The sequence below is a fragment of the Canis aureus genome, chromosome 24 (genome assembly GCF_053574225.1).
Source record: "Canis aureus isolate CA01 chromosome 24, VMU_Caureus_v.1.0, whole genome shotgun sequence".
NCBI classification, from domain to species: domain Eukaryota; kingdom Metazoa; phylum Chordata; class Mammalia; order Carnivora; family Canidae; genus Canis; species Canis aureus.
This window is the reverse complement of record NC_135634.1, coordinates 26024936-26041462: the sequence shown is the minus strand read 5'-3', so window position 1 is coordinate 26041462 and position 16527 is coordinate 26024936. Positions and strand designations below refer to the sequence as shown.

General features: G+C 39.3%; 1 protein-coding gene and 1 long non-coding RNA gene across 2 annotated transcripts in view; one reads left to right on the top strand and one right to left on the bottom strand.

Annotated features, from left to right (window-relative positions):
• Window positions 1-830: 830 nt before the first annotated feature.
• LOC144295926 (uncharacterized) lies at window positions 831-16443 on the bottom strand. The gene is made up of 3 exons (XR_013363067.1): window positions 13698-16443; window positions 11751-11818; window positions 831-2829 (listed from the first exon to the last, which is right to left on the bottom strand). It is a non-coding gene; the product is annotated as an uncharacterized LOC144295926 (long non-coding RNA).
• The window catches only part of HPGD (15-hydroxyprostaglandin dehydrogenase), a 30797-nt gene continuing 30500 nt past the window's right edge, over window positions 16231-16527 (top strand). Inside the window, exon 1 of the mRNA XM_077868600.1 lies at window positions 16231-16417. Within this exon, the coding sequence (XP_077724726.1) occupies window positions 16325-16417 (93 nt within the window). The 5' untranslated portion in view covers window positions 16231-16324. The remainder of the gene's footprint in view (window positions 16418-16527) is intronic.

Below are 16527 nucleotides of genomic sequence, written 5' to 3'. Positions count from 1 at the left end.
ACTCTTGATTTTGGCTCAGGTCATGATCTCAGGGACGTGAGACTGAGCCCTACATTGAGCTCCTCACTGTGTGGAGTTTGAGGTTGTCTCCCCCTCCTTCTGCCCCCACCCCCGCTTATGCACACCCTCTCTCTCTCTCAAATAAATAAATCTTAAAAAGCAAAGCAAAATATGACAAAAGTTGGATAAGGTGAATGGGTAAACAATTCACAGACCAAAACAAGCAAACAAACAAACAAAAAAACCCTAACTAAAAATGATCCAAAAAAAAACCCAGAAAAATGTCTAATCTCACTAGCAATAAAGATTTACAAAGTCAAATAAAAACAACTCTTTAATTTTATTTGCCAACCTTTGGCAAAGATTTAAAAGTGCAAAAGTATTAGACAGCCGGGATATGGTCACTCTTATACTGATTGCTGGGAGTATGCATTGGTATCACATTTTTGCGACATCAATCTGGCATATCCTTTTAATCTAGAAATTTTACTCTTAGGAATTTAACCTAAGGAAATAACTTAAAAAGTAAAACCAAAGTAAAAATGCAAATAATCTAAATGCCAAACAAGATATTAGAAAATAAAAATAAATTTTGCCATATTTCTTCCATAGAATACTATTTTGTCATTTAAAAGAATGTTTGTTGTTAGTATTACAGCAAATGCATTCCAGTTCATATGCCAAATTTTACAAATCTTATAAATAACTTTACTTGTTATAGACAAAATATGTATTTATATAATGATGTGATAATAAAATATTCATATATGAATATTTTATTATCACATCATTATATAAATACAATTAAGACTGATTTATTTACATGTTTATATGTAAGAGGTTTTTTCCTTTTTTTAAAAAAAATATTTTATTTATTTATTCATGAGAGACACAGAGAGAGAGAGAGAGGGAGAGACATAGGCAGTGGGAGAAGCAGGCTCCATATAGGAAGCCCGATGTGGGACTTGATCCCAGGACTCCTGGATCATGCCCCAAAGGCAGACGTTCAACCACTGAGCCACCCAGGCGTCCCTACATGTTTAAATGTGAATGATTTGTTTCATATTGTTAGCAAAGTCATGCACATGTGCCATTTTGTTAATGGCAATATAATTCAAACACTCAATATTCAGTTATTATATCCTCATCTTAGACCACATGAATTTAATAGAACAAAAAGACATTTGAAATATGTTTACAAAAATATGATAAAAAATATTACAAATGCATTTGTATCAATAAATAAACTATAAACTATATTGATAAGAATAATAATAAAACTAATACAGTATTTGTAACATGGAGCAACAGGCATTATTCTGCAACTGATCCATTATCCCTTACCCCTGTTAAATTTTAAAGGGTTATATTGTACTTATGTAGAAGAATGTCTTTGCTGTTGGCATGAAATATGGGATGATGGGGCATCCTGTTGACAATTCTCAAACAGTTCTGTGAAAAAAAGTTTCTTTTACTAGTACTATTTTTGAACATTTCTCTAAGTTTGAAATTATTTCAAAATAAAAAGTAATTTTAAATCTTTACCCAGTGAACTTACTCATAAATCTCTTGTGTAACATTATAACTCACTAGTACAATTGGCAGATCACTCCTCTGTATATAGTTTTATTTATAATAGATTGAAGTATATTATTTAGCTCCACATCTTGTCATTAAGTTTGCACTTTCAAAGAATGAATAAACTCAGGGTTTCATGAGGTCACATATTCTTTTACCAGATGTAAATATAACCATATATTCATTAATAGATTTACCCTATCATATAGTCTCCAAAGGCAAATTTGGAATTTTTTGGTCTATTAAAAAAACGAAAATGGGTATTTTGTTTATGAAAACACTTTATGTTCATCATTTCATGCATTTTACTTAGAATGTAAATTTCTAAAACAAGGGGGATTGAGAGAGAGTTATTAATAATGAAGAATGGCATTTTACCACCAAGAAGTACATTTGCCATTTGTAAGGTAGTTGTGCGTTTTTTAAACTGAATGGAATTTGTAAAATGTTAACTTGAATAAGCAAGTCATTAAATCAGACCTTTCCTCACATGCCTTTCTCAAATACAGAATTATTTTACTACTTGTCTTTTTACTCTGGAAAATACATTAGGTGAGTTTGGTATGAGAAATTCTTATTGAACATGGACTGGCTTCTAGTAGTAACCATCTTGCCTCACTAAGAGCCCCAAAATAATTGGTTCAATATTCAAGCATAAAATTATACTGAAGATGGATGTCAGAGTCATCCCATCACAACTTCTGGAATTTATCTGTGCTAACCTCTTCCACAACCTCAATCCCCAACCCTCATGGTGACTTCTCTAGCGAAAACATAGCCTATTTGTGCTTTTCTGGTCTTTTGGCACCTGTCATATGCTCCTCCACGCTTGTTCACAAAGTGTCTTCAATCATAAAAGGAAATGCTTAGATAGTGAAGAATGTCAGTATTTGGATTAATAATTAACTCATTTTACAGGATTCAGGGAATGCCTTTCAATCTTCCAAGACTTCTGTGATCTCAGACCATGCTTGTTTGTTTGTTTATTTTTCTTTCTTTCTTTCTTTTTTTCTTTTTTCTTTCTTCTTCTTTTTTTTTTTTTTTTTTTAAGATTTTTATTTTATTTATTCATGAGAGACATGGAGAGAGGCAAAGACACAGGCAGAGGAAGAAGCAAGCTCCCTGCCGGAAGCCTTATGCAGAACTCAATCCCAGGGCCTGGGGATCACGCCCTGACCCAAAGGCAGATATTCAACCACTGAGCCACCCAGGTGTCTCTGCTTTGTTCTTTCTAATTCAAATAGTGTTCTCCTGGAAAGATAAGGATACAACAAAATAGTATCATAGAAGCTATGAATACACAGGAATTCACTATCATCTGTTACATCAGCTACTCTAGCTCTTACCTTTACATATATAATTATATATATTTTCATTTGCATATGTTATATACATGAGACATGAATATAAATCCATCCCTATATATAGTATATACACAGTAGATAGTATTCACATAGTATATTAAATCAATACATAAAGATGAATTTATACTCATCTCCCTATATATAAATATATATATATATGTTGTTGTTTTGTTTCACGTAATTTTTTTCAAGATTTTACTTATTTATTTGACAGAGAGAAAGAGAGCAAAAGCCGGGGAGAGGGGCAGAAGGAGGTGGACAAGCAGACTCACCGCCGATCAGGGAGCCCAATGTGGGGCTCTATCCCAGGACCCTGGATCATTACCTGAGTTGAAGGCAGATGCTTAATGGATTGAGCCACCCAGGTGTCTCTTGTTTCACATATTTTTTTTTTTTAAGTTTATTTATTTATTTATTTATGATAGTCACAGAGAGAGAGAGAGGCAGAGACACAGGCAGAGGGAGAAGCAGGCTCCATGCACTGGGAGCCTGATGTGGGATTCGATCCCGGGTCTCCAGGATCGCGCCCTGGGCCAAAGGCAGGCGCCAAACTGCTGCGCCACCCAGGGATCCCCTTGTTTCACATATTTTAAGAAGCCTTTTTATTACTGCCCCATGATTTAGAAATCTCAGTTCCTTAGAAAGCTCTGATCTTAATTCTCTTCTTCAAATCTTGTGCTTTCTTTTCATTCTTCTACCAATCTTCACATAGCTGACTTTCTTTTTCCCTTCTCAGCTCCAATGTCTCTTCTTTAGAGGCCTCTGTTCATCACTGGATCTCCCCAGATTCCTCCTCCTCCACCCATGTCGCTCTACCCCAATCCTATTTTATTGTTTTAGTATCACTCATCACTCCCTGTAATAATTTTTTCTGTCTCTTTCAACTACAAGGTGAGCTCTGTGAAGGCAGGAATATTACTGTCACCCTAGGGCTTATTACTGACCTAAGCACAGAGTAAATGCTAAATAAGCTCTTGAATACAGTGTTAATACTCAAAACACCCACTGGCACAGTACAGACGTAACAGAGCAGGTGCCAGATGTCAACAACTGGAGTTGCCCTGCCAGAGTGTACAGATTGAATATTTCCCTTGGTTAAATGAATAAGTGAATTTAAGCTTATGTTATCCGCCTCCTGTCCAGGAACTTATTACTACTTTCCCTGTCACCTTCTTTAAAACACCTTCCAAATCGATACCTATCACAGTGATAACTCTTGGTTGTAAAGCAGAACTTGGTTACTGCACGCCTCACAAACATTTCCAATAATATTTCTTTATGGGATCTCTCTCATATTTTCTCAATTTTCCATAATCTGGCTTTTGAAAAAGTAATTCCAGAATTTCTTCCTTTGGCCAATATGAATACCACATTGTATTATTTATTGTAAAAATCTCAGTATACAAATTGTTTCTTCCTTTTGGATTAGAATTCAGCATAGATGTACTTTCCTCTTTTCATCTCATCTATCTTCAGAAATTCAAAATAAAGTAGGTCGAGTATTTTTCATATGCTTTGCTCTTTCAGTTGAAAATAGACAAAATATATCAGCTTCATCACTATCGAGCCTTCACTCTGTGCCAATTGTTGCCCACCTGCTCTACTCACATCCACCAGGTGACAAATTGTTTAAAGTCAAGACTCATGTCTTCATTTTTAAAAATTCCTTCAAAATCCAGCACCAGACTTTGACTAGAAGTAGGAGCGCTAACTTTAAGTTAAATTGGGTTGAATATGCTTTTTTATTTATACAAGCTGGATTTCAGTATGCACTACATAAAATTCATAATGCTTCTCTTTTTCCTTCTTTCTTGGCTCAAATAATTTCTCTTTTAGATTCTTGGAGTTTCAATGGTACATATGCTTTTTACTTCCCTGTCTCTGCTCTCAGATCTATTTCTGCCTTCCCACTAGTTCATAGTAACAATTAAGATCATGTTCATCTATTTATGGTTAAATATAAATTTCATTTTGTTCATTATTCACAATCACTTACATTTCCCAATTCTTCCTCCTGTTGTTTTCATTTAAGAATTACCAGGAAACCATTCCAAAGTGTCTGGGTTTTAATTTTATCTAAGTATTTCCCCCCTTCCTCTAAATGTTTCGCTAAAATCCAGTCCCTTGAAATGTGTTCCAGCTTTGCCAAGAACTCCCTGGGATCAATTAACATTTAATGGTCTACCTAGTACTGTGCTGAATAACTTCACATAAATCTTATCACTCAACTTTCCTGTTGATATCATTATAAAAACTATTATCCTCATCTCAGATTTATATAACCAACCTGAAAAAGATTGAGTAACTTGCCTCTGGTTACAGCTGGTAAGTAGTAAGGGGGGATTCATGTTTACTGCTCTTTCCACTTCGGAAGACTCCCCTTACCACTGTTCTTTATAAAACTCCAGATCCAGAAGGATCTTGGTACTAAGCACCTCCTACCCATATGGTTACTTAATGCCCCGTATCTTATTTCTACCATACAATCCTAAAATTTGCCTAAATTTGTCAACAGTGTCTTCTAGAAATGCCATTTATTTCAACACAAATCGGGGGGGGGGGGAATAGTAGTATATAGTAAGCCTCATGAAATTTGGCAGACTTTCAAATGTATATCAAAACAATTTTGTGATAAGGCATAGGGTGGTGTCACAATGGTCAACTATGCCATTCTTAATGGTGTGAAGTCATACAATTTACTAAATCTAAATCTCACTTCCCTCTTCTGTAAAACAGAAGAAATAATAGGTTCCAACCCATAGCACCATTCTAGGGAATAAATGAAATAATGTGTGTAAACCTCTAAATATAATGCCATTTCTGAGAAAAGTTAATTTATTAACTTAATGAACAACAACTGCCATCATCATCATCATCATCATCATCATCATCATCATAATCATCATCATCACTATTTTGGAAACATGCATCAGGTAAATAATGCACATCTATTTAATTGAAACAAGCCACTGCAACCCTAAACATGGTATCAAACTCCTCTTATTCTAATGTGAATTTCTGAGTAATTTTCAGTCCCTTCAGGAAGATAGCTATGTAGCACAAGATGTACTCACTGGAAGAGTTGATCTAGTTTTCCGATAGGACCCAACCAATAAGAACTGTGTGACCAAAGAAAAGACACTTGCCTTACTGCTTTTATATACTCATATCTAACATAAAGGAATTGGAACACATAATAAATAACAAAGACTCCATTCAAACAAAAGTTCTGAAATTATCTCTTGGCCCGCTCCATTTTGTGATAAATAATTAACATCTGTGGTAGTAAAGAATAAATTATTCTCTAGTTCCAGTTCACTAAATTGATTTCTAGCCCTTGGAGAAAATTATTACATCATTTTCACTCCGAAAATAATAAGACATGAAGGGATTTCTCTCTAGTAGAGATTAATAAAGTATTTACCATCCCCAAATCAATTCAATGCCAACTAAACATAGTAGTGCATTCCTTGGAATAAGTAGAGTCACCTGCCATGATCTAAAGAGTTACCTCTTTAACTCTTACAAAATCCCTGTAAATTACTTAAGTAGTACGTAGCAGAAATATTTCTGTTTTAGGAGAAAAATAAAACCCACCTGTATGTAAAATGAAAAATTTGCATATTTTGCCTAAATTTTCCCATAATGTTGAGGAGAAATTTGGGAGGAGAAACAATGTGTGAACTTCCGTTCCAGTGTACCTAAGGAAGATGAGAAATACAGGGAAAGGAAAGATCCTTTTCCTTCTTTTTATTTATTTATTTATTTATTTATTTATTTATTTATTTATTTACGATAGTCACACACAGATTGAGAGAGAGAGAGAGAGAGGCAGAGACACAGGCAGAGAGAGAAGCAGGCTCCATGCACCGGGAGCCCGATGTGGGATTTGATCCCGGGTCTCCAGGATCGCGCCCTGAGCCAAAGGCAGGTGCCAAACCGCTGCACCACCCAGGGATCCCACCTTTTCCTTCTTTTATTCAAGTGTGGACTACCTCTAAAACCCACATCTGGCAAATTTCCAAAAGCACCCAATCTTCTAAAAACAAAAGTTTACTAATGGTGCTATTCTCTCCATACAGTGAAACTGTGCAAAAACTGAATTTTTCTTCACAGTGAGTCACTAGGAAGACATCTGGTCTTATCTATTAAGATAGTCATTTGTATCACTCCCATTATTGGGAACTGCCCTTCTGGGACAGTCCCTGTGCTTCACTCCAGCAGAGATACCTTGATTCCCAAGCAGGGGGCAGAGACGCCTACCTGTTCAGGCAAAGCTAATGTTGGTGCTGTTTCCCACCCTCCCCTCCCCTCCCCTCCCCTCCCCTCCCCTCCCCTCCCCTCCCTCCCTCCCTCCCTCCCTCCCTCCCTCCCTCCCTCCCTCCCTCCCTTCCTTCCTTCCTTCCTTCCTTCCTTCCTTCCTTCCTTCCTTCCTTCCCCAATCTTTGTCTCTGTTTCTGTCTCTGTCCTCTCTCTTACACTCTTTCTAAGCCAGACTATTCCTCTAATTTCACACAATACTTAGGTTACTTGCATAATTACACTTAATACCCATAGGGCCCATCAGTAGGAATTTCTCTATAGTTATCTTGCCCTGTCATTTACACAGTATAATGTAAGATCTCACCTTGTAGGTTCGAAAGGTTGACAGCAATTAGGAAAACTAAATTCTAAAGCAGAGTGCAAGCAAGCTAGCATATTTATACAAAAGTACAAAATTTGAAAAGGCAACTTCAATGTCAGGATTCAATTAAAAAGCCTGATAGTTTGAGTTCTCTAGACATGTCCAAATATATTTTAAATCAAAATGGAACAAACTATAACATTTTTAAAAAATGGCTAGCTGGAAAAATACACTTGTCCTTACTTCCTTCATTATTTGTGGTATTTTGTGAGTCATGGTGCCAATGAAAGGATAGAGGGCTGCTTTGATCAGATGTAGTTCTAGAAGTTCTAGCATGTTCCCTGATCTACGTATTCAATAAATTGTAAAGCACTTAATTATCACTATTTAGTATTTTTAGATTATCTTGAAGAAGTCACTTCATAAATATAAGATAGTACCAGGTCAATGACAAGAAGTTGAGTATAACGTTTTTCTTTTTTTGTTGTTTTTTGTTTTTGTTTTGTTTTGTTTTTGTTTTTGTTTTTGTTTTTTAGTATAATGTTTTTCAAACTAGAAGGTAATCTAGTTGTCCCTATTTGAAATAAATGTGTCTCTTCATAGGCTTCTCACATAAAGATGGCCATTTCAAATTCTACATCCTAACATACATTATTTGTTGCAGTTTGTGTTATTAGATCCAATATAGCAGAGATCTACACTGTAAGTTTCACAGTATTAGCAAATGTTATATCTAGCCTCCATGTTGCTTTCTTTCTGATGATTTTAATTGTGTTGTTATACAGCGACACTGCTCTTTAGCAATATTTCAAGAGCAGAGAGCATGTGATAAGTGGGATGGACAGACGTGAACCACTGCAGCCTGTGGTCTTAGCTCTCTCCTTCTCTGTCCTGCTATCCATGTTGCCTCCTCTCATTTCCCACTTTATTCAGGGTTCAAGTAGATCTAAGAGTTGCGTCCTGTGTCTTCACACACAGAGGCTCCTAACCAAGGAAGAAATCACGCGCAACAATCACTTCTTCCCTGTTCTACTCCCCTTCGTTTCCTATTTGCAAAAATGTATAACCTTGGGTTAGAAAGAGGATAGGGGAGAAGGAGAGAGACAGAAAAAAGCATGATGGAGACAGAGGATTATGGAAAAGAGGGCAAGCAGCTCCCATAGAGAAGCTCTCCATTTTACCCAGGCATAATGTTACAGATGAGAACATTGAGCACTTATTTGATCTTTAAATGCTCACACAGCTTATTCACATCAGTCTATACCAGGGCAAATTCTTTTTTTTTTTAAGATTTTATTTATTGGGATCCCTGGGTGGTGCAGCGGTTTGGCGCCTGCCTTTGGCCCAGGGCGCGATCCTGGAGACCTAGGATCGAATCCCACGTCGGGCTCCCGGTGCATGGAGCCTGCTTCTCCCTCTGCCTGTGTCTCTGCCTCTCTCTCTCTCTCTCTCTCTCTGAGTGACTATCATAAATAAATAAATAAATAAATAAATAAATAAATAAATAATAAAAAAATAAAAGAATTTATTTATTTATTTATTTATTTATTCATGAGACACAGAGTGAGAGGCAGAGACATAAGCAGAGGGAGAAGCAGGCTCCCTGCATGGAGCCTGATGCAGGACTCGATCCCAGGACCCCCGGATCATGACCTGAGCCTAAGGCAGATACTCAACCACTGAGCCACTCAGGCGCCACAGGGCAAATTCTTTTGACTTCCAAGTCACCAACCCTAAAAGTATCCAATTCTGAATTTCTATTGTATATTCTATCTCTCAGTACCAAAAATTTATTCACTGATGGTTTCTTCACCTTAATCTATGAAGTCTATTAAGTTTACTACCTTAAAAACTCTTAAGAATTTATAAAACCCAGAAAATCACATTAAAGAGTCTCTTCGAAGTTTCGGCAGTGAGCTTCTGGAAAGTGTCCTCTATTGCTACCAGGTGCTGAAGATCACGACCTGTATGGGCATCACCTGAAAAACTTCTCATCATTAATGGCACATCAACACCATATGCACATTCTATACTCCAAATCTTCCCTCAGCCTAGGAGTTTGGTTGTACATATTGAAACATAGGTCAGCTGTGCTGGTACTTTTCAGATCTCTTCCTGTCTGATAAGACCTCATATTACACAACCATGAAAAGGAACGAAGCTGTTCTCTCCCCTATGCCTAGGAGGATCTAAAAATGATGAGGAATCCCTTACATGCAGGAAACGTGCATTTCATTCGCCTCACCACACTGTGAAATGTGAAAAGACTAATCTGATTACTCTGCTCCGACCCAGATGGTCAAATTGCCAAAGGGCCGGTCCTAAAAGATCTTCTGGGACACTACCCAAAAGTTCAGCAAGAATAAATAACCTCTCACAGGTGAACAGCTCAGCCAAGTAGAAAAAAAAATTTCCTTCTCCAAATTTAAAACCCAAATGGACATCCAGAATTATATTCAATATTATTTTCATTGTTATAAAGAGTTATACCAACTTAAAATAAGAAACAATCCAATGCAAATATGAATGGGTGACTCCCCCCAGAACTTTCACTGACATTCTTCCAGTCGATTCCATCCTATCAGATGGATTCTAGTGGTTGGCATCATGATGGAGGCTTACAGTGTTCTAATTCTTCTGTTCTTCCTAAACCCCTAAATTCTTCAACAGTAAAAGCAGGATCAATACAGTTTATCTGCTTCCTTTGCCCCGGACTACACCTCATTCTCCAAGCACAATCTTTCAAACACCCAAATCTTAGAGGTGTCTCTGGTTTTTAAAGCAACCCAGTGTCTTGCTATCATCTGTGAGTGAAATCTGAAGCCCATTTCATGGCTTTAAAATTTCTCCATGATCTGGCTCTTTCCTTTTTCTCTGGCTTCAACTTCTGCACCCCACCACTATCTCAAACTTGGCTTTCCTCTGTTTGAATACATAGCACTCTCCTTCCTTCTGGGTCCTAGAGTCTGTAGAGTTCCCTGTTTACACAACCCTTTCTCCAAGAGAGCTAGCACTTTCTCCAGAGGATTTGTCGCTCCCCACACCACACCCAGTACTATGTTAAGTCTCTCTGACATGTGCTCCGACACACCAGCCTGTGCCCAAATTATTGTCTGCCTTCCCAGCCAGGTTAGGTTACAAGCCCCATAGCGAGATAGGACCATGTGCTTTATTTACTGCACGTCCTCATGTCCTAGTGCAGGACATAACCTTTGGGGCCTGAGAAACATTTGTCAAATAAATCATACAAACCGTATGAGCATAGAATATTAAGTAGAGATCACTTCAGAGCAGTTGTTTACAACTAATGCCAGCAACAATTATTCAGATTCTGTGCGCTTGATCCTCAAATCATCCACAAGAGGGGAATGTATTCTTCTTTCCCTTCTTGTCACAGATGACCAACACAGGTATACTCTTGACCACTCTTTTCCCATTTCCCTTGCCTCCCAGTTCCTGCCAGTCACAGGAATATACGATACCTTGTCATTTACATGCCACAGAACTGGCTTGATGCTTAATGCGTCTGTAGGGTTGCATTTCCAAATTGGAAAACCCATCTGTTGTGGGCTGAATTGTGTCACCCCCACCCTCTCAATTTCATTTGTTAAATCCCCCAGTACCTCAGAATGTGACTGTATTTGGAGATAGGGCTTTTAAATATGTGATCACTTTAAAGGAGGCCTTTAGGGGTGTCCTTAAGATCTTTATAAGAAGAGGAAAGTTGGGGATCCCTGGGTGGCACAGCGGTTTGGCGCCTGCCTTTGACCCAGGGCGCGATCCTGGAGACCCAGGATCGAATCCCATGTTGGGCTCCCGGTGCATGGAGCCTGCTTCTCCTTCTGCCTGTGTCTCTGCCTCTCTCTCTCTCTCTCTCTCTCTCTGTGTGTGACTATCATAAATAAATAAAAATTAAAAAAAAAGAAGAGGAAATTTGAATAAGCAGGGAGACACCAGGGGCTCACACACAAGGGGCAACCAGGCAAAGACACAGAGAGGAGGCAGCCAGCTGCAAGCCCAGGAGAGAGCTGTCAGAGGAAACCAAACCTGTCAAAACTTTGATCTTGATTTCCAGTCCAGAACTGGGAGAAAACTAATTTCTATCATTTAAGTCACAGAGTCTGTGATATTTGTTATGGCAGCCCTCACAGACTAACACACTACCAAAGTTTGAAACTGCTTACCTGTATTCTGGAGCTGGAACTCTACCCTTATCATTACTCTTTTTCCATTTTGAACTAAGTCTTCATATCTAAACCCAGAAAGAAATATGAAAATTAAGGAAGAAGACCTACTGATAATAATTCATGGGTATGTGTGTATGTGCCAGGCACTGTACTAGGTAGGTGCCTGGTACATCAACCTGTTCTCCACTTAACAGCTCAGGGAACTTAGAACGACAGAGGTTAAGTAATCAGCCCAAGATCATACAATTAGCAAAGAGGAAGAGACTGCATTTTGAACATACATCTATCTGAGATAGCCGAGTGGCACAGAAAGCAAAGGGGCTTTGGGGCTACATGACTTGAGTTTGAACCCAGGTTTGTTGCTAAATGTCAGAGTGTGACTTTGGGACACACTTGTTTCCCATGAGCCTCAGTGTCTCCATCTGTAAAATGAGGACAATACTATTTATCTATTTATCTTTGTAGGGTTGGTAAAAGGATTAAATGTGAGAACACACAAAAGAACAAGAACTGAGTTCTTGTCACACATAGTCAGCTCGTCTATTCTTGTGCAGGCAAAGCTGGAACAAGAATCCTTGACCCCAACATTTGCAGAAATTGCATTATTTTAGCAGTGCTTTTCGGTTTTGTAAAGAAAAAGTCTTTTTCTATATTGATTCATCTGTGATCATTTAAGAATCAAGTAAGTTGGTATCTATCAGATAACTGATTTTCCTCTATCTTTAGCCTGGTCTGTGACTAGTTACCTCTCGGGATGTCTATGCATCCCCCAGGCATGGTTGAAGGAAAATCAAGTTAAGACTGGCTTGTTTTAGCAGGTCAGAACTGAGCCAACAAAGACAGTGTGTGTATGAAGATATATATTTGATAAGGAATTCTGACTTGAATTTAAATCTATTTTTCACTTCCATTTCTTAAAGAAATCACTATTTAATTATGGCTACAACTACTGCTTAGTTACAATTATATAAAAATAAAAAGTTTAATTAAAAAAAAATCAGTACCACACCTTGACACAAAACCACTTCCCACCTTCTTCAATTTTCTAGATAAGTGACCTTTTCCAAATTCCTTAATGTCCTTAAGCCTATTTTTCTCATCTGTAAAATGACCACAGTAATAACTACATCACCGTTTGGTAGTAAATAATAAATGTAATTATAAATGTATAGTGCTTAGTGATAATAGCATTTTCATAGCATTTGTTATGTGCCAGTCACTGGTCTAAGCACTTCATTTGAACTTATTTAAGTCAGTATAGTCTTTACAACAACTTTATGAAAGTTCATATAACTGATGAAGAAGCTGAGATTCAGAGCAGTTAAGAAATTTGAGGACATATGGCTAGTAGGTAGTGAAGCTGAATTCACAGCCAGGCAGTTTGATTGCAGAGGGTATGCTTTTAGCATTTACGAGACGAGTAAATGTTCAATACCCAATACCTGCAACTATATTGAGAGAAAAATCATCCCTTTAAATCGATTACTTAATTTTGCATTTTATCTCTTTTCATTTAAAGAAAGTGTTTTTCAAATTTACTAAATAAAGTATAACGTGTAAATGGGAATGCTTCGCAAAATTATGTGAATGATGGATTGTTTCATATTTAACTTAGTTTTACTTAAGAATTATTTTTTAAATTACATTGATGATAAAATTGTATAGCTAGTGTCAATGAAACTAAATGATGCTATCAACACAGAAGCTGAGACATGTATATCAGAACCCACAGGGGGATGTGTTTATTTAGTAAAAAGTACTTTTCTGTTTTTTAGAATATACATATAGAATGTCTTGTAGGCATTTTAAGTCAAAATGTACACCTAATACAAAATATGGTAAAATATCAGGACATTCCACTTCAAAAAATACCATTCCAATGTAATTTTTCCAGGCTTAACTTTTAAATTATGTAAAAAGATCACAATATATGGCAAATCTCACCATCTCTTTCAAATTTTCTGTCTTCTCTCAGACACGTATCTCATGTTTATTTGTACTGTTCGTTGTTCAATATGTACGAGCACACACTTTGGGTGGCCCTGTGCTGGATGCTGGAGATTTCTAGAAAAAAAAAACAAAAACAAAAACCCAGCTCTCTCTTCAAGGAGAGCTGGACACACAGAGATAGTAAGATCATTAGAATAATGTGATGGGTGTTGTCACTGTAAAATTTTCATAGCTGAGTTGGAAGACAAGTGAAGAAAGTAGGAGGGGACGTATCCTCAGGTGAGCAGATAGAAGATGGCAAAGGCCTGAGCTTGGGGAATGGGGTTAGGTTTTAAGTGATTCTGCTTTCTTGACTTTAAATAGAGGGGCCAGGGGATAGGCAGGGGCATGGAATGTGGTGCCCTCCTCCTATGCAGTGCCCTAGAGTTCAGATAGTTTACGGATTTTGAAATGTCCAAACATGATGAGATCTACAGTTTAGAACTTTTACTGAGAGGAATGTGGAAGCTGAAATGGATTTAGGAAATTTGTGGGCAAAGTAATTCAGGATGTTAACTGCTATCGTTATCACAGGAGAAAGTCAAGGGTCTGAATAAAGACACTAACAATGAAAGCTGAGAAGAAAGGTCCCAACTGCCCTAGATCCCAGTCCTTCCTATGTATTAGAAATAAGTAAATAACCCAAATAAACAAAAACTGTCACATTTTCTTTTCTATCTCTCAGGTATTATTTATTAATAATCCCGAAGTAATTACTTAGAACAGATATTTATTGTATGGCTCTGTGCCAGGCACTGTGCTTTACACGTATTTCCTAATTTAATTTTCACCAAATTCTCATAGGAACTGCTTCTTTACTACTAAGAAGTCTGAGGCACAGAGAGTTGAAGCAACTTGTCCCAGGTCACAGTGCTGGTCAGAAACAGAGGCAGGATCCAGACCTATTTTGTCTGAATCTGAAGCTGATGCTCTGATATCTCACCCCACGCCCCTCCAGACTGCTTCCAGTGCCTCTCACTCTAGCGGACACTGGCCTTTTACATTGAATCTGTACTTCTGTCCTTCCTTAAAGGAAAACTTGGTTTTTCCTCTAATGTTTCTGACTACTGTCCAATCTATTTCTTCCCATGTGATGTCTTGAGCTCCTGCGATCCCCATCTTCTCACCAGCCGTTTTCTCCTTAAATTTCAATTTGGTTTCTATGCCTTGTGAACGTACTCACACTAATTCTTTTCTTAAAAATTCAAAGCATTTCTCCATCTGTCCTTCCCTTGTGCTCCTTAGTTTGTCAATTAACTCCACCTTTCTTCTTGAAGCTATTTTCCCCATCTTTGTGGTGACACTTTGCTGTCCCAACATGGTCCAATGTGGCTCTAGTGGTTCCTCCCCCGCTAGTTCCTTCCTGCTGAAGAGCTCTTTCCTTTTTTTCTTCTATGTACTGTCCATGCCACTAGAGGTATTGGGTTTTTGTTTCCTTTTTAAAGATGTCCTCTGGTGTTCTTTTTCAGTACATCTCTCAACTTACTCTGTCTTAATTTCTCAACATTTTTTGAAGACCCAATTTCAAATCAACTTGGAAGTGTTTCTTAGCTGGCTTAGTGACAGCCTGTATTTTACACACCACCCTCCCTGCTCCCCCCACGCCTTCACTGCTGACCCAGTCACCTTCCCCCTTATCTCCTGTAAGCAGCAAAGAAGTACACAAAGGATTCATTCTGCAGTTCATTTAAGCCTGTTGCCTGACTTTCATCTCCTGAAATGCTTAGGCTTCTTTGTTCCTAATAGGTGCCAACCAGGTATTAAGCTTACAAGCGTTAAAATTGAAGCCTGCAGGTGATAACAAGAAAAAAAAAAGTGATTAGGTCAGAAGAATAGCCGTGGCTGAATGCATCTTGGATACACAGCTTATACTCAAGTTCCTGGAGGACAGAGAACCTCTTTCCCATACCCAGAGCCTCCAAGGCGAGTATGAGTCGATGAGTAAGCATTCCATTGAACCAACTGTTTACCAGGCTCACAGCGACTCTGCAAGTCCTGTGCAAGTAAATGCTTACTGTTCCGGGGGAGCCCAGTTGACACCACAGTGGTCATGACATGGGAATTCAGACATAAACTTAGATTGAGACAAGGAGTACCATCCCTAAAATTTTGCTGTTTGCTTGGTTTTTATTCTTTTTTTTTTTGGAGGGGGGGGATCGAAGAGGGGAGGACCTGAAGGGAGGAGGAGGAGGAGGAGGAGGAGGAGGAGGAGGAGGAGGAAACCAAGCTCCCGAGCCCCTCCCCTGTGCTGCTCTTCTCCGGGTGGTCTTCAGCGCCCCGAGGGTCATCTTTTGGGGGAAATAACCTTGCTGTTTGTCCGTGTCAGCGCCCGGCCGGGGGGCCCCTCCGTGGGAGGCCGAGGAGGGGCTCTGACCCGGGCTCCGCGTCCGGGAGGCAAAGATCGCGACGCTGGGCGCCTCGGAGCGCTCGGGGCCAGGTGACACGGCCGTGGGCTCCGGCGCGGGCCGGACAGGCTCCTCCCCGCCCACTCGCAGGACAGCGCGCGGCGGGGGCTATAAAGGCTGCGCGGCGCCGAGGCCGGGACACGGAGCTCGCCCACCGCCCGGAGCAGCGGCAGCGCCATGCACGTGAACGGCAAAGTGGCGCTGGTGACCGGCGCGGCGCAGGGCATCGGCAGAGCCTCGGCGGAGGCGCTGCTGCACAAGGGCGCCAAGGTAAGCGCGGCGCCCCGGCCGCGGGAACGCGGACCCTCGCCCCCCCCGCCCCCACCCCCACCCCCACCCCGGCCCAGGGACGCCCCGCGAGCTGGGGGCCGCGCCCTAGC